Here is a 21,159-nt window from a genome sequence, read left to right as displayed (position 1 = left end):
GGATGACATCGCTGGTGAATTGCTCAGTAGAAAGGGCTGGGAGCAGATCAATGTCTCAGCACCGTCCACGTGCCCCGCTAGACCAAGGGCTTCATGTGGACAGTGAAGTTCAGCCCTTCGAAGACGGCTCGGCAGGTGGGGACCACACACTTAAACTCCTTCCAAGATGGGGAGACCGACTTCGCCAGTGCCGGCAGCAGTTTGGGAGCCGGCCAGCTTCCTGCCTGTCCCACCCTGGCAGCCCCTCAGGGTGGGAGGCGAGGGAGAGGTGAGGGCGTGCCCTTCTGATTGTATATGATTATTTAATGGCTCAAACTGGCTCAAGCCTCACCCCTGTGGGAGGCCTATCCACGGCCTCCCTAGCTGGCTAAGTCTTCCCTGGGGGGGTTCCGTCGCTTCAGGGCTTCCTGCCTGCTGGGAATTCTCAGCTTCTCTGCAGTCCCCCAGCCCCCAAAACACCAGGCACAAGCAAGAGCAGCACACTTTACTGCAGGGTGGGGCGGGGGCGAGAGTGCATCACAGAGCAGACAGCCTTCTACGGAAAAACCCGTTGGCTGTGTCCAGCAGGGAATCGGTGCCAATGCCCAGGACCGCAGGCCTCCTCTCTCTTTCTGGCTCACCAGCCCTGGACCCAATTCCTCGCCATCCCTCATGCAAGTCCAGCCCTTATAGGAACCACCGCTTTCCTGAAGGAGTTCAGGACCCATCAGTGGCCACGAGACTGGGTCAGCCACAGGTGGCATGAAGCAGCCATGGCCAGAACCCAGGCCTCAGAGAAACCCTGTGCTGCCTGCCAAGCGCTGTGTGGTGAGCCTGGGCCATGAGACGAGCTGCCGGTGGAGCATCCAGCGTGGTGGCCGGTGGGTGTGGGAGGCTGGGCTGGATGCAGGGGTGCAGGGCTGAAACTGGAGCGGGAAGGATCAGGACATCACTCCAACATTCCCCAGGCCGAGTCTTCCCTGCCCCCTCACCCAACGGCACCCAGTCCCTCTGGACCAGCCCAGAGAGATGGGTGGGCTTCCTCAATCCCTGGCCACAGGGACTGACCTCAGGAGCCCAACTCAGAGCCAGGAGTGGCCGGAGTGATGTGCAGCAAAGAGGCAGGGTGATGGAACAGGAGGGCTCCACTCTGCCTGAAGCAGCCCCCAGGGGCAGAGACAGCCGAGGTGGGGGGCAAGAGAAGGCCAGCATGCATGGTCTCATCCGTGAGTCTGCAAGGGCCCCGTCGCAGGAGGAGGCACACATCTTGCACTGCACGCTGAGTGTACAAGGGTGGGTGTGCACAGACATGGGCATTCGCATGTGGGTGTGCACACGTGCACCGGGACACGCCAATTTGTGCCAGTTTTGTGCATGCCCCAGCACATGTGCGCAGGGCGCCTCGGGTTTGTGTGTGTGAAGGAGCGAGCAGGGCAGGCACAGGTGTGTGTGCACATGCTGGCTGCGTGAGGCCCCACTGTTTGTGTGCGTGTCTGGGCACGAGTGTGTGTGCACATGCTGCCTGCGTGGGCACCATCGTTTGTGGGCATGTCTGGTGTCTGTGGTGTGCTCACAGGATTCCGGCACCTTCCCCCAAGCCCACCCTGTGATCTTGCTCATCTCAGCTCTCACCCCATCACCCCAAGGGCTCCTAAACCTCACCAGGACCAAGCAGCCCCAGCACAAGCACCCAGCACCCCAGTTCCCTGAGCCCTAGAGTCCGAGAGCGTGGCTGAGCGCCCGCCCTGTCCTCAGCCCCGCAGATCCCTCAGCGCCTCATTCCCAGCTCTCTGCCAGGACCCCTTTCCCGCCCCCGACACCCAGGCTCAGACCCGGGTCTCAGGACTCAAAAGTGACTTTATTTCTCTGTAGAAGACGCCCTTCCAGCTGGGCTGTTGCTTCACTTCCCCTCTGGGACCTGGGGGTCCCCCCCACCCTCATCCCCAGGCCTCCTGCCCAGATGGCCTGGTTTCCTGGAGATGTCCAGCTGCCCGGGACTCAGAGCTGGCGGAGAGACAGGGAGGCTTCATGTTGGGGGAAGAGTGAGAGCCACAGGCCACAGCCACGGAGCTGGGCCAAGGCTGCCCCCAGCCCCAGCCATGCCAGGCTGGGGAGGGGGCAGCCACAGGCTCAGGGGAGCAAGCTCAGAAGCCCCGTGGGAAGGAGGAGACCTCAGGGCCCAGCCCAGAGGAGGGCGGGCCCCAGGCTGAGCAGGAGCCCCCCGGTCAGGGCCCAGGGGCTGTGCCCTGTCCCGGCCACCCCATTGCACAAATCCTTCTCGCAGCAGTCCACGTCGACTTTTAAGATCCCAGAGTTAATAAACCCCATCAGATAGTCTGAGAAAAAGTGTCGCTTAACGAAGTCGCAGGAGGAGGCACACATCTTGTTCACCGAGTGATCCTTCCTGCCTGGGAAGAGAAAGCACGGCCTGCGACGGGGGCTCCTCCTGGGCCCTCTCTGCCTCGTCCCAAGGACCCAGCCCAGGCCCCTCGGATCAGCTCGGAGCCCCAGATAGGCAGAGCCGAGTCCCTCCACCCTCCCACGCTGGCCCCAACTAGATGGAAAAGGTCACCAAGGAGCCAGGGAGGGACAGCAGGGCAGTATCCTGCCTGTAGCCCCACTCTCTCGCTCTTGTCCCAAGCCAAAAGGGCTCAGAGGACACCTCTGACTCTCCCAAGAGCCTGGCTTTCAGCACATTCCCCACTACCCTAAGTCCCAACTTACTGCTGCTGGGATCCGTGATTCGGACACTGGCACACACCGTGTCGGACGGCTGGCACTGCTTTGGGGTGCAATGGCTGGAGTTGGTGGTCAGGGTGCAGTCCTGGCACCACAGGCCATGAGCTGGGCAGGGCATGGGGAGGAGGGTGACCAGAGGCACTGGGCCCAAACCCAGGCAACCCCCTGCGTCCCTCACCCATCCCCCTGCTGCAGGCACTCCTGGGAGAGCCCTACCCCACAGGAATGAGCAGGCCCTCATGACCCCTGGAGGGGGAGCAGAGGCCCTGGAACAACTGTGCCCCATCCTGGCAGTTTGAAGGGAGCCCCTAAGGCCCCTCCCTAGCCCTCATGCACGTGCGTGCACACACACCCACACACCCCCACACACACACGCAGGCTATACAGACCCCACACCGACAGTGCCACCCTCACACTCCCACCCCGCTTCACATATCCCCCAGGAGTTCTGTGGGTTCCAAGCTGTGAAGGACCAAACTGGATTTGAAAGGAGGTCCGGGAGGCTCTCAGAGGTGACGGATGACCAGGGGCTTCCGTGCGGGGCCAGCCGCCCACCAGTTCCAGGCCCTGGAGGAAGAGCACTGGAGAGAGCCCAGTGCCAGGACAGAGGGGCCAAGGGCCGGCTGGGGTCGCTGGGGTCCCGGAGGGGGCGTGGGCTCTATGGGAAGTGCGGTGGGAACCGTCACAGGGTGACGGCCCCACACCCGGCTCCCCCGCGGCGCCTCGGGCTCTCCCACGCACCTGACCCAGCCCGCGGGCCCCCTACTCACCCGGCGCGGAGCACAGCAGGACGGCCAGCAGCGCCAGACCGAGGCCCTTCATGGCTGCAGGCAGCATGCTCCGGGCGGGCCTAGGGGCGGCGCGGGGGCTTGGGGCACGGGTCCTTTGGGGCGCAAACCTGAAGGGGAGAAGCATCGGTCAGGAGACCCAAGGACCCTCCCCTTTCCCAGCCTCTGGATGCAACCTTCTTCCCGGAATCCAAGGCCGGGGTCCGCTCGGAGCTCGCAGAGCCCCACCCCCAGCCCCTTCCCAGAGTGTCCGCCGTCACAGCATCCCCGCCGGGAGAGGTCTGGCCTCTGGGGCGAGGTGACAGCTGGAGACGCCCCCGCCCCGCGCCGGCACCTGCGTGGGGGAGCGCGGGGGGGGGGGGGCGTCCTCTTCTCCCCGGGGAGCTGCAGGTGCGTCCGGGCAGGAATGAACGGCAGGGGCGGGAACGGGTGGGACCTGCCACTGGGGGGAGGGGCGAGTGCCAGGTCCCCACCCCCACCCCTGGGCTGGGGGGCCGGGAACCCCGGGCCGAGTCCCCTCCCCTGGCCTTCCGCGCGCGCCTCAGCGCTCACCGCGGATGGGGCGTGGAGCGCGGGCCTCGGGGTCGGGGGGCGCACTCACATCCCGGGGGTGTCCGCACTCCGGGCTCGGGCGGCGTGCGCGGCGCGGGGAGCTGTGCCCTTCGGTCTCCCTGCGGACCGGAATCCGGGCGCAGCCTCGTCTTTCGGGGAACGCAGCCGCAGACGCGGACCCCGCGCGAGGGGCGGGGCGGAGCCGGGGCGGGGGCCGCGCGGGGGGCGGGGGCGGCTGGGAGACGCGCGGGGCGGGGGGCGCCCGGGGCTCGCGGCCCCCACGCAGGTAGCTGGCCCGGGCCCTCCGCGCCCCCTTGCTCGCGCGCGCTCGCTCCCTCCGGTTCCCGCTCCCTCCCTCGCGGCGCCCCCTGCCTCTCCCCCGCCTCCGCGGCCCCCTACCCAGGCGTGGGCAGGATCCCTTCCCCCTCTGCTTGGCTGAGATCCCCTTGGAATTTCTCGGAAGAACGTTTACTGCGAAAGGAAGCAAAATGCACAAAGACGCAGAGAGGGGGAGGTACCCGGCGCGGCGCCTCGCGCAGGTCCCGGTTCGCAGACCCCTGGGGTCAGACTCCCGCCCTGAGGCCCCGCCCTCCCCCTCCTCCCTGCCCCTCTCCACTGCTCCCCACTCTTCCCCACCTCCCCAACCTCATCCCCGTTTCCCCGTTTTCCAGTGGCTCCGGGCCGTTCTCCTCCCCTGAGCATCCATGAAGACCCCCACCAGAAGCTGCAGCCCCAGGGGCTTCTGTCGCCAAACACTCCCACACTCGGAGGCATAAATCCTGGCCAGAGGATCCGAGCCTTGGACCTGTTTCTCGGCTTCCTTGGCCTTCCCACCCTGCCCTCCAGCTCCCGAAAAGCTGTGCTTTTGCACGTGTCCCTGTGCCTGAAATCCGCCTTCCCAGGGCACTGGGGAAGCCCGGATCTTTGGTCCTGCTCCCTTTCATTTGACCTGAAAATATTTACTGCGTGCTCCCTGCTGGCCTAGCCCTGCCTTGGGCCCTGGGAAAGGGCATGAAGAGAGAGACCTAGTTTCTGCCCTCCTGACTCTCACCTTCGATAAATGGTGATCCCTACTGCAGCATATCTTTGCAGGATGTGACAGTCAGAGCTAACATTTATTGAGCATGTACTATGGATTCCACCTGTTCGAGACACTTCGTATTTATTATCTCGTTACAGTCTCACCACAGCCCTGATGTGCAGATAGTATCGTTTACATCTCACAGATGAGGAGACTCGCACGGAAAAGCGGAGCTCCCTGCTCAGGGTCGCACGGTGACGCAGGTGACAGATGACACAGCTGAGCTGGGAACCCAAGCAACTTGGGCTACAGGGACTGCACACCTCCTCTCCGTGTGTGGCTGTAGAGGGGTGGGGGCAAGGACGAGATAGACAAGAGACCACCACAGGAGCGCGCTTTGCCTCAGGGTTAGGGAAAGCGTCTCCCAGGACCTAATATTTTAACCGAGACCTGAATGAGGAGTTGAGATTCATAAGGTGCGGAGGGCAAGAGCTAGATCAAGGCTCAAACAATGTTCTTTTCAAAACATACAGAGCTCTCAAGAAAGTAAAAGAAATCTGAGTCCATAAAGAAAGAAGTAAATAGAATAGTGGACCCCCAAAGTCTGCCCACTGAACAGAAGGCAGATGTGAAAACCACAATGGTCCTGGGCAGACCTGGACCCCCACTGGGTCTGAGGTCCTGGAAGCAGAGCCTGAGGCAGGGATTCCAGAGCAAGCTATTTTGCCATTTCGCTGGAGGTGCAGGTAGCAGCCCTGGGGAGTGGGGAAGTGGTCCAGGGTGGGGAAGGAGGCTGGCAAGCATGTGGCACTCAGTGAACCCCCGTGGTGGGGAACTGAAGCCTGACCCCAGAGAGGGACTCTGGGAAGTGGTGCAAACTGTGAGCCTCGGGTGAGCTCACCCAAGGGATGAGGCAACAGGTATTTTCACAGTGATGCCCAAGAGTCATTGATTGAGGGCTGCCCCGAGGGGTGCCTTCTCCACCCTCCACTTGTCACCCACACAGAGCCCTCCGGGGAGCCAGGGTGGTCCCAGGTCAACAGCATCCCTGCTTGCAAAAGCAGAACCAACAATGAATCCTCTCCAGAGAAAGCAAGCCCCAACTTAGGGAATGGGGTTCCCGCAGATTTAACTGAATCAAATATAAGTTCAAAATGAAAAATCAGCACATATCTAAAGAAAGCAAGCCTCCAAGTGAGACTCAGCTGACACTGACAAGCAACAGATTTAAATCACCACAAACTTTCTAAATGGAAAATATCAAATATAGGATATAAAATTAACCTATTTGTTATGCTTAAGATAAAATAAGGAACAAAGCACTATGAAACCGATCACCATGCTTATCAGAAAAAAAAAAAACCTCTAGAAATGAAAAACTTTTCATTGAAATGAAAAGGTCAGCAGAACCCTTGAAAGAATTATGGTAACAAGAAAACACACTGTGTGGTTTTCTTTTTATGAAATGTCCAGAATAAACAATTCAAGAGAGACAGAGGTGGCTTAGTGGTTGCCTGGTGCTAGAAGGGTGTGATAGGGGAATTGGTTCCTCCTCAGGAACTGGTAATGGGCACTACTAATAAATAAAATGATAAAATCACTCATTTGGGAGTGATGAAAATATTCTAAAAATAGTGATTATGGTCACGCAACTCTATGAATATACTACAAACCCCTGGCTTGTATATATAAAAGGGTAAATGTTATGGTATGTGAATGATATCTCAATAAAGATGCTTTAAAAAATACTCAGCAAACAGATTATACAGCAAATTAGACACAATTGAAGAGGGAATTCATAAACTAGAAGATAAATCTTTAAACAATTACCAAGAATATAGCACCAAGGATAAGGAAATAGAAAATAGGAAAAATAAGAAACATAAAAGATGATGTTTTCCTGATGGCCACTTAAGTCTGAGCAAGAAAAGAAGGAAAGAAAAAACTAAAACAAACAAAAAGATGGTGTGCAGAGAGCTCGTGGAAGTGTGGCTGAAATCTCAAGGGAAAGAGAGTCAGTCATTGAAGAAGTTATGCCTGAGAATATTTCAGAGCTGATAAAAAATAAGTATGCACAGACAGGCACAACATGGACTAAATAGAATAAAGAAAAATAAAGTTTAGATGACATAGTGAAATTGCAGAAGATCTTTAAGCCAAAAAGAAAAGGAAGACCAGCTCCCAGGAAACAGCAATAAGATTGACAGCAGAATTCCAGCAGCTCCAGTGACAGCCAAAGCAGAGGAAAATCAGAGCTGTAAAGGGCTCAGAGGGAAATAACTGTCACTAAGAACTTGACGGATCTTCCAAAAATAAGTGTAAAATAGAATTTTCAGAAAATTAAAAGTTTAGAAAACAACTCAATAGCAAGAAAACAAATAGGCCAATTTAAAAATGAGCCAGAAGGCCGGGCGCGGTGGCTCACGCCCGTAATCCCAGCACTTTGGGAGGCCAAGGCGGGTGGATCACAATGTGGTCAGGAGATGGAGACCACGGTGAAACCCCGTCTCTACTAAAAATACAAAAAACTAGCCAGGCGCGGTGGCAGGCGCCTATAGTCCCAGCTACTCAGGAGGCTGAGGCAGGAGAATGGCATGAACCCGGGAGGTGGAGCTTGCAGTGAGCTGAGATCCGGCCACTGCACTCCAGCCTGGGCGACACAGCGGGACTCCGTCTCAAAAAAAAAAAAAAAAAAAGAGCCAGAAGTGGAATAAACCTTTTTCAAGAGAGGACATACAATGCCATCAGGTGTATGAAAAAAATCTTCAGCTTTATAATTGTCAGGGAAATGCAAATTAAAATCGCAAGGAGAGGTCACCTCCTGCCTGTTAGAATACCTGTCATCAAAAATACAGGGATAACAATTTTTGGTGAGGATGTGGAGAAAGGGGAATCCTTGTGCACTGTTAGGGGAAAGGTAAATTAGTACAGCTGTTAGGGAAAGCAGTATGGAAGTTCCTGAAACAATTAAACATTGAGCTACCTTACCACCCAGCACTTCCAATTCTGGATATATAGCCAGAGAAATAGAAATCAGTATCTTGAAGAGAGGCCTGCACTGCCATGTCCATTGCAGCATTGCTCTTAACAGCCAAGACATGGAATCCACTTGGGTCCATCAGCAGATGAATGGAAAAAAGAAAAAGGGAGAGAAAGAGAGATAGATTAGATAGATATCAGCTGGGCTCAGTGGCTCACACCTGTAATCCCAGCACTTTGTGGGGCTGAGGCGGGGGGATCACCTGAGGTCAGGAGTTCAAGACCAGCTTGGCCAACATGGCGAAACCCTATCTCTACTAAAAATACAAAAATTAGCCAGGTGTGGTGGCATGTGCACCTGTAATCCCAGCTACTGGGGAGGCTAAGGTAGAAGAATCGCTTGAACCCAGGAGGCAGAGGTTATGGTGAGCCAAGATCACGCCACTGCACTCCAGCCTGGGCGACAGAGTGAGACTATCTCAAAAATAAATAAATAAATAAATAAATAAATAAATAAATAAATAAAAATATTAGAGAGATGTAGATCTATAAAGTGTTAAAATAAAGATTATGAAACTGACAGGATGCACTCTTTGTGGCAATAATATCACACACCCATAAACTTAAAGAATAATCTATGTTCTAACCACAAGGATTTTTCTTTTTCTCTAGCAGCTAAACAACCACTGGCCACAAAAAAATGATATGTGTGTGAGGTGACGAATATGTTAATTAGCTTAATTTAATCATTATATAATGTATACATATATCAAAACATCACGGTGTACCCTATAAATATGTATAATTATTATATGTCACACCTTTTTTAACTTTAGATAAATTTTTTCAGATGAATAAAAATCAGAGACATTTAGAGAGTTTACCACTAACAGCCCTTCCCTAAAGACATTTCTAAAGGATGTACTTCAGGAAGAAAATTTGTCACAGAGAGAAAGTTAGGAGCATGTGTGGTGGCTTACACCTGTAATCCCAGCACTTTGGGAGGCCTAGGTGAAAGGATCACTTGAGGCCAGGAGTTTGAGACCAGCCTGGGAAACATAGGGAGACTCCATCTCTACTAAAAATTTAAAAATTAGCTGGGGTGGTGGTGCACACCTGTAGTCTCAGCTACTCAGGAGGTTGAGGTGGGAAGACTGCTTGAGCCTAGAAGGTTGAGGATGCAGTGAGCTGTGATCACCACCACTGCATTCCAGCCTGAAGAACAGAGCAAGACCCTGTCTCAAAAAAGAGTACCTGGCCGGGCACAGTGGCTCACACCTGTAATCCGAGGACTTTGGGAGGCCGAGGTGGGCGGATCACTGGAGGTCAGGAGTTTGAGACCAGCCTGGCCAACATGGTGAAATCCCATCTCTACTAAAAATACAAAAATTCCCCAGGCGTGGTGGCACGCGCCTGTAAGCCCAGCTACTCAGGAGGCTGAAGCAGGAGAATCGCTTGAACCCGGGAGGTGGAGGCTGCAGTGAGCCGAGATTGCACCATTGCCCTCCAGCCTGGGTGACAGAGTGAGACTCCATCTCACAAAAAAAAAAAAAAAAAAAATTACATGGGTGGACTTTGGAGAAGGCAAGCTGCCTTCCGTCATGGTGGGCTTCATCCGTTCAGCAGAAGGCCTGGATAGAACGAAAGACTGACCCCCTGCAGCAGAGTCCTTGGACTCACACGGCACGTCGGCTCTTCCCGGGTCTCCAGCCTGCCAGCCCTGCAGGTTTTAGACTTGCCAGCCTCCTTCATCCTGGAAGCCGATTTTCAGAAACCTCTCTGCACATGTGCGTCCCGTTGGTTCTGTTCTCTGACCAATGCAAGGAGGGTCCCGCAGCAGAGGGCTTGCCAGTCACTCAGGCAGTCGCGGCTCGGGGCCCCTTTCCTTCCATCCTCCTCGTCCTGCCCTCCATATCAAAAGACGACGGACCAGAGAGAAAAGCTTTGGAATGGCTTTGAGGTACACGATCAAAGAAGTCTGCAGAAATGGGGAACGCAAAGGATTGAAGAGAGGGACAGACGCTGTTGATCCACATCTCAGAAGATCCTCTGACTGCCTTATGGAGAATGGACTGGAAAGTTCTAGAACAGAACAGGGAAGCTGGTGAGGAGGACATGGCTCAGACCAGGGCAATGGCTGTGGAAATGGAGTAAGTGGGTGGGTTTGCAAGGCTTCGCAATGTCTCTGTGCAGGAGCCGGGCCGGGAGCTGGGGATGCAGATGGGCCGAGGGTGTAGGGCCGGGAGCAATGGTCACTAGAGAGGTGAGGTGCCTGGGAGGCCTCCAGCAAAAGAAATCAAGGACATCAGGGTTGCAGAAGAGAAGCCTTGGCTGGTGAAAAAGACGTGGGCATGTCTAGCACAAGGAAGAGAGCAGACACGGTTGTCTAGGGAGGAAGTGGAGAGGGGAAGAAAGGTCGTCTAGGGAGGAAGTGGAGAGGGGAAGAAAGGGGTCCCCAGGCGCACTCCTGGAGGCACTGGCCATGGGGTCCTGCCTCGAGTAGCAGATGGCATGGGCACTTCTTGCCAAGAGCACAGCACAACCCAGGCCCTGATATGGGCACCTGACACCTACCACAGCTGTGAGCCTGCCCCGTGTGACGCCGACCACGCAGGGCTGAGTCTCAGGGCTGCTCTCAGGCTGGGGTGCTCTCTGTCATCCACAGAGTTTGGCTGGAATCCTAGCAAGGGCTCACACTCTGGGCCCTTCCCATCTCCACTCCTCTTGTTCCTGCCAAGCTACCTCCCTCCCCTTTAGTCCAGCCACTCCCGAGGGTCCCAGAGCCACGTCTTCCCAGGCAGGGCCCACAGGTGTCCTCCAGCAAAGCCCTGCTGAGCCTCCTGCTTCCAAAGTACTCCCTCTTCCCTTCCCCAACCCCACCTCACCCTGCACCCCTCTAACTCCTTCTCAGCTTCTCCTCTCAGCCTAAATGTTCCCTCTGACCCCTGGATCGGGTGTGTGGAGGGCACAGGGGCTCTGGGGAGCACAGGGGCATGGGGGGGACACAGGGGCTCTGGGAGGCTGCAGGGGTGCAGCCCCTTTATGTGGATCTTGTCCCGCCGGGGACCGTCAGTTCCTTGCAGGTGGGTATCTTGTGGACGTTGCTGCCATCGGTATCCAGGGCAGGTCCTAACGCAGAGCCCCTGGCTGCACTGACACCTCTCCCGGTTCCATTCCCGCCTGCCATCCTCCTGCTCACCCTCACTGGGTGCAGGCTGAAGGCCATAAAAGAAGAGGCCTGAAGAGTAAGTTTTACCAGGACCAGCCACAGTCTCACACCTGCTCCCACAACTGCCACTGCCTCCTGTATCTCCACCACCCCCTACCCCACGCCTTCCTCCCTCTCAGCCCTGGCTCATGCAGTTCCTCCCTCCACAACATCCTTCCCTCCAGAGTCAGGACACAGGGAACTCCTCCCAGCCTGTCCTTTCCTTCCGCACTGAACAGTCCTGAGCATACCCCCGGTGGCCTGGCACACAGTGAGCGTCAGATCTCGGGTCCCTGCATCCTCCCCGAATGTCCCATCCCTCTCAGAACCTCTCACACATGGACAGTCAGCCTAACCTTGGACCTCTCCCTGCCACCTGACCGTGAGCCAGCACCAGGCACCTGGCTCCATCTGCTGGAAAGGGGCTGCGGGGATGGGTGAGGCAGTGAGAGACCTGGGCGGTCAAAGAAGGCCCCTCCTGGGAGACACTGAGCCAGGCCTGAGGAGTCTGTGGGTCCTGGAGGGAGGAGAGAGCAGGAGATGGAGCCAAGTGAGGGCAGGGTAAGGGGGACAGAGGATGGGGTCCAGCTGAGGTCACAGCAGTGGCAGGGATGGCTCAGGCTGTGTGCTGGGAAAGGGGCAGGATTTTATACTGAAGGCCACAGGGACCAGGGAAGTGTTTGAGGCAGGGTGGTATTCGGGTCCAGCCACATTTGCCTGTGTTTGACGTGTCCGTTTCAAATTTCACACTGCCTTTGCCATGGGGCAGCGGACAAGCACGGTCTGTCCCCAGTGCCCTGGCACAAGGCTGGCCTCTGCCTCTCTTAGCTGGACCCAGAGTCCCTGTGTAAGAGTGGGGGACTGTGGGTGGCACTCAGTAGAGGTCTCTGTACAAGAGTTGGGGGGGCCTGTGGGTGACACTCAGTGGTGGTCCCTGCTGACCACAGCCAGTCCACTGCTAGAATAGGAATCTCTGCCAAATTTCCCTTCAGAGACTCCCTGGCCAGGCCTAGAGCAAGGCAGGCCCCACCTTCCAGTGTCTAGGCCTGTGGGACGGTGGACAGGCTCCAGGGGGCCCCCAGTGCTCCACGCCCCTGCAGCCCTCACCCTCAGGGACTCCCCTCCCCTTACACACAGGCTGCACCTGCCAACATGCTTCTGATGAAGCTAGCAGAGCAGAGTGACGGGATGTGGTTCCCGAGATCCGGTTACAAAGCCTGTGGCTCTGTCTTGGCTGTGGTCTCTGGCTCTCTCTTGCATCCTGGGGGTGCTGGTTGCTGTGCTGGGAGGAAGCCCTGTGGACAAGCCCAGGTGACAGTGATGAGGGGCTGAGTCAACAGCCGTGCAAGTGAGCTGGGGAGCAGATCCCCCAAGCTGAGCCTTCAGATGAGCCTGCAGCCCTAACCCACGAGAGCTGGCAGGACAGAGCCACGGCAGAGCCTGGATTCCCGCCCCACAGACGCTGAGAGAATCAACTGTGTGGTTTTAAGTCCCTGTGTTTTGGGGCAATTTGTCACACAGCAAAAGACAGCACAGGTGGGTAGGACCTGGCTTGTGCATGACCTGGGGTGGGGCAGGGGGTGCCAGGACACCCAAAGAATCATGTCTAAGAGGGGGCAGCCCCTACGAATGCCAGAGGCTGAGACCTGGCTCTGGGCTGCTCTTGGAGCAGAGACCCGGCTCTCCCCACACTGGGCTCGGTTGCCAGGGAGACGGAGATTCCTAACCCGGTTTCCAGGCTACTCTGCCGTCCTCCCCATGCACGTGGGTCGGCTTCACCCTATCAGGATTTTTGCAAACAAGAATAACAACCGTGGTCATGATTAGCAGAAGAAAGGTCTTTAATGACACAGAGCAAACCAATGTCAAGGTGTGGCCCTGGCCCTTTCAGTCTGCACAGCCCTGCACGGAGCTGGGGACAGGAGCCACACCTTCCTCCTGGCAGCCTAACCCGGCCCGGATCCCTGTTTCCAGGGCTGTGGGGCAGCGACGGGGTGACGGGGCTACCTGGACACCCTGTCTGGGGACACTCCAACAAGCACCCTCCAACTGTGGCCCAAGCCTCCTTTCTATGCTCAAGGTCTGGCAGTGATTGGCACGCCAGCTGTTCACACCCCAGAACCACCTCCCAGAGGCGAGGCAGGGCCAGAATCAAGGGCAGTGTCGGAGGCCGCTGCTCTTGGGCTATTTGGCTTCGGGCATCTGGGAGCGCTGAGGCCGACAGATGCAGAGGGGACTGGCCGTGGAGGAGGCGTGGGGGCGGGCCCACAGGAGAGGTGCTGCACAGCACCCTCCGCGCTGCTGGAGGTGGGACCTGGGCGAGTCTCAGAGAAGATGCACCTGTCAGAGAAGATACACCTGAGTTACAGTAAGAGAAGACGGAGTTTCCCAAAGACAGGCCCTACCCTCCAAGACAGCCTGCTGGAGTAGGACAGAGACACTCTCATGCACACAGTAAGCATTTCCTGAGGAGCTGCAGTGCTCAGATAGGAGAAAAGCCCCTGATCCCCAAGGGCTTCCAGGACAGTGGGGGAGGCAGTGTGCAGTGTGGGGCCTCACAGAGATGTCCACGGCCCAGCTCCCAGTACCCGCGAATGCGGCCTTATGGAGAAAGGGGTCTTTGCAGATATAATTAAGGATCTCAAGATCATCCTGCATTTGGGCTGGGTCCTAAATCCAGTGACAAGGGTCGTTACAAGAGACAGAAGAGGAGAGGAGCACAGAGGAGGAGGCCATGTGACCCCAGAGCAAATTGGAGTCATGGCCACAGGCCAAGGAACCCTTCAAGCCACAGAAGCTGGAAGTCGGGGAGGATCCTGCCCAAGACCCTTCAGAGGAAATGAGGTCCTGCTGAAACCTTGACTTCAAACTTCTGGCCTCCAGAACCACAAAAGAATACATTTCTCATGTTTTAAGCCATGAGGTTTGTGGAGAGCTCTCAGGGCAGCCCCAGGGGCCCGAGCCATCACCTCTGGCACTGGGTCCTCTTCAGGCTGACTCCTGTGTCCTCTGACATGACCCCGTGGCTTCCCCCAACACATTATAAACAATTTCAAGAGCACAGGACAAATGGAAAGAAGTTTACAATGAACACCCATATACCTGGCACCTGGATCCTACAATTCATATGTTGTTACATTTGCTTTATCATATATTCATCCCAACCCATCTCCTGTTCTTGATGGACTTCAAAGTAAGCTGTAGCCACCTGCATGCTTCCCACAGAGACTCTAGCTTACACTTCACAACTACTTAACATATCACCAATTATGTTCAGAGGTGAAACCACATTCAGTGAAATGCATGCACCTCGAGGGTGCCATTGCATAGTTTTGACAAATGCATACACCCCTGTAACCCAAACCCCTAACAAAATGTAGACATTACTAACCCCCCCACCCACCCACATCCTCCCCTGCCCAGCTCCAGTAAACCTCATCTTCTCCCTTCTGCAAAGGCAGCAACTGTTCTGACACTTGAAAACCGTATAGGTTACTTTGTCCTGCTCTAGAACATCACGTAAGTCACACCATGGGGTCTGCATTCTTTCCTGCGGGCTCTATGTGATGCGTGCCGCCAGGGTCCTGGCAGTTTGTTCCTTTGCGTGGCTGAGTGGCGTCCCACGCGTGAGCGTTACAACATTTGCTTATTCACTTCCTTGTTGGTGGACCCTGGCCTGTGTGCCATGTTTGGCACGGGTGCATTCCTGAGTCCTCCATTCTCTTGGGTAAATAGCAGGGTACAGAGTTGCTGTGTCCAGAGTTGCTGTGTCCAAAGGTCAAGTAAATCGTTCCTTAAGAAATTGCCAGGCCAGGTGTAGTGGCTCACATCTGTAACCCCAGCACTTTGGGAGGCCGAGGTGGACAGATCACCTGAGGTCAGGAGTTCGAGACCAGCCTGGCCAACACGGTGAACCCTCACCTCTACTAAAAATACAAAAATTAGCCAGGCGTGGAGGCACATCTGTAATCCCAACTACTCAGGCAACTGGGACAGGAGAATCGCTTGAACCTGGGAGGCGGAGGTTGCAGTGAGCAGAGATTGCGCCACTGCACTCCAGCCTGGGTGATGAGAGTGAAACTCCCTCTCAAAAAAAGAAAGAAAGAAAGAAAGAAATTGCGAGACTTTTTCCAGAGCAGCTGTCCCACCTCATACTCCCACAGCGCATGCACAGACCAGCTGCTGCACGTCACACAGACACGTGGTGCTGAGCTGAACGGCCCTGAGCACTCCCAGGCCATCCCACATGCTTCCTGCTCTGGAGTCTGACATTCTGCTGTTGGATGGGAGGTCTTGACTGTGAGTTGTCCAGGTTCTTGGCATGTTGAACAAAGAACTGAACAAAACACGCAGACAAAACAATGAAAAAACAAAGCATCAAAAGAAGCCACGGAAGCGCAGATTCATTGAGGCGAAAGCGCGCTCCACAGACGGGAGCTCGGGGCTCAGGCGCGCGGCTCAGGAGCCCGGCTGCAGTGTTCTTTAGGGTTCTTATGAGGCTAAAAGAATTTGGTAACATCCCTAGGTGCCCTTTGGAGGCTTCTAGCAGGTTACATCTCACAAAGGATTGGCCTGCGCTGCTGTCGGTCGGTCAGAGGTTGAAGTGGAGATTTCTGTCGCGTCATCCCAGGAGCAGATGTGGCCCGTGTGCTGCCGCGTCTCGCCTGGAACTGGCTGCACCTGCTGCTCTTTCACTTCTGCCTTAACCCATGGTGACCCTAAGTCCCTATTCTCCTGCCTCACTTCCCACCGAGAGACATCATCCCCAGAATTTTTTTTTTTCCTGTCCTTGCCTACTGGGGTCCTGGCTGTCTGTCCCTAGGTAATTAGATGGGTCTCCGTGGACACAGCAGCCTTGTACTTGCTTGTAAAGGGTGTAGCTGACTTGACCCGGTCACAATGGTTGGGTATTTTGGCCCAGTTTTGGATTTTGTTCCCAAACTGGCTGAAACCCTTGCACAAGTATCATACAAACATGGAATTGCTGAAAATGAGAGAGCAAAAAAATCAGTTAACAATTTAAACAAAGTTAGACCAGAAGTTAAGGCCAAAAATTTGGCAATAACTGGTACTACCCAAGGAAGTAATGCAGATAGCAACCAGTGTTGCGAAGGTTCTGTGGGAGATCCCAAAGACTCCATTTTATTTGCCTAGGAAATTACATTTTTAGTTATTTTCTTATACTAAACCAAACTGGCTGATGCAAAAACAACATTCTTCCTTTAAATATAAGCAATTTCCTCCTTGCCAATACAAGCAAGTTCCTCCATCTAAGGCTCTTTGATTTCGTAAGGCGACGGCAGCCAGGAGTCCAGCTGTTGCTGAAGTCTAGTGAGGCCCTCTGCTGTCCGAGGGATATCACAGTCTCCTGAGGCCCCTTATGCGGGATTCCAAGGCTCCTCCTCCTGCAGTTGATCCCGCTAAACCCAACAAGGAGGACACAGGTCTGGCATATCCCAGGCTTTTGGTAGTCATGCAAAGCCAACAAGGTTATGTTTGATAAACCAACAGTATGGTTATTTCCCTTGCTGCAAGAAACATGCTTACCTGTCAAAATCCAAAGAATGGACTTAGAGGCACGAAGAACAGTGAAAGTGAGAGTGGCTCACGCCTGTCATCCCAGCACTTTGGGAGGCTGAGGCGGGCGAATCACAAGGTCGAATCGAGATCATCCTGGCTAACACGGTGAAACCCCGTCTCTACTAAAAATACAAAAAATTAGCCGGGCGCAGTGGCGGGCGCCTGTAGTCCCAGCTACTTGGGAGGCTGAGGCAGGAAAATGGCGTGAACCTGGGAGGCGGAGCTTGCAGTGAGCAGTGATCATGCCACTCACTCCAACCTGGGTGACAGAGCGAGACTCCGTCTCAAAAAAAAAAAAAAAAAAAAAAAAAGCAGCCTTGCAAGATTGGGTGTCTGGTAGACAGGCACACTCAGCACAGTTACAACAAGCAATTTGTCCCTAGTGTTCAGGTCCCTCCCCCGGTTCCTCATTGGCTGAGTACTATGGGGTCACAATCTCCCTGGACGTTGCCTATTAGTCGTTGGGTTGGGGTTTTAGGTGTTTTCTTTAAGGTTGTGTTGCTGCGTTTTGTTACAGCCCACAATGCATTACAGTCATCTGGGGGGCTCTTCAAGTATCTGAATGATGACCCAGGTAGTCAGGCAAGCTGAAGAGAATAAACTTAGTTATTTTGCAAGCTAGTCTAAACTCAGCTCTTTGGTTCGGGTGAGGGCAGCTAAGGGTCCCCGCCCAGCAGCTGCTGGCTATTGAGTCAGGGGCATAGTGTACCTTGTTCTTCTGTAGCTTGCAGACCCAAGCCTATCTGGGGCATTTTATTTTGAAAATGGACCACCGTATACATCATTTTTCTACACTTGCTGACAGGCCAGTGTCCTTGAGAGCCATTAAGGTATGGCAGGCAAATGCCAAAAAGTTAAGATGATGCTGATTTCCCAGACTGGCTTCATTTGGGGTCTTTTGTGGCTTTTTTTAAACAGAAAAACCATTTGTTTTATTATTACAAAGGAAGTGATTCCATCCATTCAGATGAAGGCAATTAAGTTGTAAAATCATAAAAGTGACTACAAGTATCCAGCTTACAGTAACTGTGCAACAAAGGCACCAGGGAGTGTTGGTGGGCATTTACTTATCTTCTGTCTGTCTTTTAAACAGGTACTGCACGTCTTCCACAGGTTCATGGGTGCAGTGGCTGGTGGGAGCCTCAGGTTCCAGGTCCAGAGCTCCAGGTGTTGCAGGCTTGACCTTGGAAAGATGGATCCAGCTACTTAATCCTAGTACTTTGACCTCCAAAGCCATGGTCAACACCACCGAAAACAGCCCCTTCCATTTGGGCTGTAGTGTTGAGCGGATGACCCGTCTTTCCTTGTTTTTTTGTTTGATTGATTGATTGTTTTTGGGTTTTTTTTCTGTTTGTTTTTTTGTTTGTTTTGAGACAGAGTCTCGGTCTCTCCCAGGCTGGAGTGCAGTGGAGCAATCTCAGCTCACCACAGCCTCCATCTCCCGGGTTTAAGCAATTCTCCTGTTTCAGCCTCCCAAATAGTTGGGATTACAGGCAGGCACCACCATGCCCAGCTCATTTTTGTATTTTTAGTAGAGACGGGGTTCGCCATGTTGGCCAGGCTGGTCTCAAACTCCTGACATCAGGTGATCTGCCTGCTTCAACCTCCAAAGTGATGGAATTACAGGCGTAAGCCACTACACCTGGCTGTTTTCATGTTTTAACAGGTACCGTATCTCCCGGCCTGATTTTGGGTTGCTGGTTAGTTCCTGGCATGGGGAGCCTTTGAAATCGAAACTTTCATAATCCCTGCTGAAATCTCCCGAGGGTAACGATGTAGTATAGTAACCCAGCGGTTCTGGATCATTAATTAGATTATGAGTTAGAAACAGCCTTCCATATAGCATTTCATATGGGCTCATTTTCTTTTTGCTTTCAGGGAGTTACAGAGTCGTAAGAGGGCCACGGGCAGTAAGCTGACCCATTTCCGATATTTCCTGACGTAGCTAAGCTAACGCCTGTTTTAGAGTTTGGTTAGCTCTTTCTACTTTCCTGACGGATTGAGGCCTCCATGCTGAATGTAAATAGTATTTGATTCCGAGAGCCTTAGCAACCCCTTGGGTTATTTATCACTTTGGAGGCTCTGGGGTAACCGGAACCAGGGGACTATTTCCTCTAAGAGACACTTTATAACCTCATAGGAATCAACAGTCTTGGTTATCTCCTTTTTCATTCCTCCAAGGAGTGCGTCAAGAAATTTTGCTGGATTCCAATTAGGGCTGGTGGTGGGCACCACTTCTGGGCCTAGGTGATTGCCCTGGGGATTTCAGGCCAGCATATCGCCTGCCTCGCGGCAGGCAGCCCCGAAAACCCTTTCCTTTTCCATAGGGGTGCAGCCGGTTGCCAGAACGAATTGGACCTTTCTCCATGATCGATCAAAAGCCAGAGCCAGCGTTTGGAAACCGCCTGCAAAGCTGCCAGGGTCCTCAGAGTCCCTTCCCAGCTTTTCTTTACATTGCTGCCTATCAGTCATGAGAAATGGGATTGCCCTCAAGCTGTGGCCCTCCCGCCCCCGCAGCTTCCCTGGGAGGTGAAGCTGGCCCTCCCGCCCCCGCAGCTTCCCTGGGAGGTGAAGCTGGCCCTCCTGTCCCCACGGCTTCCCTGGGAGGTGAAGCTGGCCCTCCCGTCCCCATGGCTTCCCTGGGAGGTGAAGCTGGCCCTCCCGTCCCCGCGGCTTCCCTGGGAGGTGAAGCTGGCCCTCCTGTCCCCATGGCTTCCCTGGGAGGTGAAGCTGGCCCTCCCGTCCCCGCGGCTTCCCTGGGAGGTGAAGCTGGCCCTCCTGTCCCCACGGCTTCCCTGGGAGGTGAAGCTGGCCCTCCCGTCCCCATGGCTTCCCTGGGAGGTGAAGCTGGCCCTCCCGTCCCCGCGGCTTCCCTGGGAGGTGAAGCTGGCCCTCCCGTCCCCGCGGCTTCCCTGGGAGGTGAAGCTGGCCCTCCCGTCCCCGCGGCTTCCCTGGGAGGTGAAGCTGGCCCTCCCGTCCCCGCGGCTTCCCTGGGAGGTGAAGCTGGCCCTCCCGTCCCCGCGGCTTCCCTGGGAGGTGAAGCTGGCCCTCCCGTCCCCACGGCTTCCCTGGGAGGTGAAGCTGGCCCTCCCGTCCCCATGGCTTCCCTGGGAGGTGAAGCTGGCCCTCCCGTCCCCGCGGCTTCCCTGGGAGGTGAAGCTGGCCCTCCCGTCCCCGCGGCTTCCCTGGGAGGTGAAGCTGGCCCTCCCGTCCCCGCGGCTTCCCTGGGAGGTGAAGCTGGCCCTCCCGTCCCCGCGGCTTCCCTGGGAGGTGAAGCTGGCCCTCCCGTCCCCGCGGCTTCCCTGGGAGGTGAAGCTGGCCCTCCCGTCCCCGCGGCTTCCCTGGGAGGTGAAGCTGGCCCTCCCGTCCCCATGGCTTCCCTGGGAGGTGAAGCTGGCCCTCCTGTCCCCACGGCTTCCCTGGGAGGTGAAGCTGGCCCTCCCGTCCCCATGGCTTCCCTGGGAGGTGAAGCTGGCCCTCCCGTCCCCGCGGCTTCCCTGGGAGGTGAAGCTGGCCCTCCTGTCCCCACGGCTTCCCTGGGAGGTGAAGCTGGCCCTCCCGTCCCCATGGCTTCCCTGGGAGGTGAAGCTGGCCCTCCTGTCCCCACGGCTTCCCTGGGAGGTGAAGCTGGCCCTCCCGTCCCCATGGCTTCCCTGGGAGGTGAAGCTGGCCCTCCCGTCCCCGCGGCTTCCCTGGGAGGTGAAGCTGGCCCTCCCGTCCCCATGGCTTCCCTGGGAGGTGAAGCTGGCCCTCCTGTCCCCATGGCTTCCCTGGGAGGTGAAGCTGGCCCTCCTGTCCCCATGGCTTACCTGGGAGGTGAAGCTGGCCCTCCTGTCCCCATGGCTTCCCTGGGAGGTGAAGCTGGCCCTCCCACCCCTGCAGCTTCCCCGGGAGGTGAAGCTGGCCCTCCCGCCCCCGCGGCTTCCCCGGGAGGTGAAGCTGGCCCTCCCGTCCCCGCGGCTTCCCCGGGAGGTGAAGTTGGCCCTCCCGTCCCCGCGGCTTCCCTGGGAGGTGAAGCTGGCCCTCCTGTCCCCACGGCTTACCTGAGAGGTGACAGTGCTGGGGAGCTGCTGAGTCGGGGGTTCCACTGCTGGTGCGTTAGGGGCTTGGTGTAGTTTGTTCCTCTGGCTGGCCTGGCGTAGTTGGAGCATGTGGCAAAGGGTCATGTGGGGGTGGCCATCGTTCCCTCTGAGAGACAAGGGGCCTTGTAGGAGAGGGTCATCGCCAAGGTCTGGCTCAGTCTTAGGACTTTCTTTCCGAGGGCCAGTGTTAGGAGCTTTACAGATTGAAGAATTCTGATGCAAAGCCACAAA

General features: G+C 55.6%; 1 protein-coding gene across 2 annotated transcripts; it reads right to left on the bottom strand.

Annotated features, from left to right (window-relative positions):
* Positions 1-1,816: 1,816 nt before the first annotated feature.
* Positions 1,817-4,253, bottom strand: LY6H (lymphocyte antigen 6 family member H). 2 transcript variants are annotated; one of them, XM_010385483.2, is made up of 4 exons: positions 4,108-4,253; positions 3,489-3,616; positions 2,704-2,823; positions 1,817-2,387 (listed from the first exon to the last, which is right to left on the bottom strand). In XM_010385483.2, coding segments are annotated over exons 1-4 (486 nt in total). In that variant the 5' UTR covers positions 4,110-4,253; the 3' UTR covers positions 1,817-2,151. The 2 variants fall into 2 exon arrangements, with proteins under 2 accessions (XP_010383785.1, XP_030777274.1); XM_030921414.1 differs by lacking the exon at positions 4,108-4,253 and having other exon boundaries at positions 3,489-3,720.
* Positions 4,254-21,159: the final 16,906 nt, after the last annotated feature.

The sequence above is a fragment of the Rhinopithecus roxellana genome, chromosome 17 (assembly GCF_007565055.1).
Source record: "Rhinopithecus roxellana isolate Shanxi Qingling chromosome 17, ASM756505v1, whole genome shotgun sequence".
Lineage (NCBI taxonomy): Eukaryota > Metazoa > Chordata > Mammalia > Primates > Cercopithecidae > Rhinopithecus > Rhinopithecus roxellana.
Note: the sequence above shows the minus strand (reverse complement) of the source record. Positions and strands in the feature narration are given on the sequence as shown.

What these genes read in the sequence shown, in the direction of transcription:
- LY6H (XM_030921414.1), bottom strand. Translation starts at nt 3,633, where the DNA reads ATGCTTCTCCCCTTCAGGTTTGCGCCCCAAAGGACCCGTGCCCCAAGC. An exon ending in CCTGCTGTGCTCCGCGCCGG is followed by an intron (nt 2,824 to 3,488) that starts GTGAGTAGGGGG and finishes TGCCCTGCCCAG; the next exon opens with CTCATGGCCTGTGGTGCCAG. An exon ending in AATCACGGATCCCAGCAGCA is followed by an intron (nt 2,388 to 2,703) that starts GTAAGTTGGGAC and finishes TTCTCTTCCCAG; the next exon opens with GCAGGAAGGATCACTCGGTG.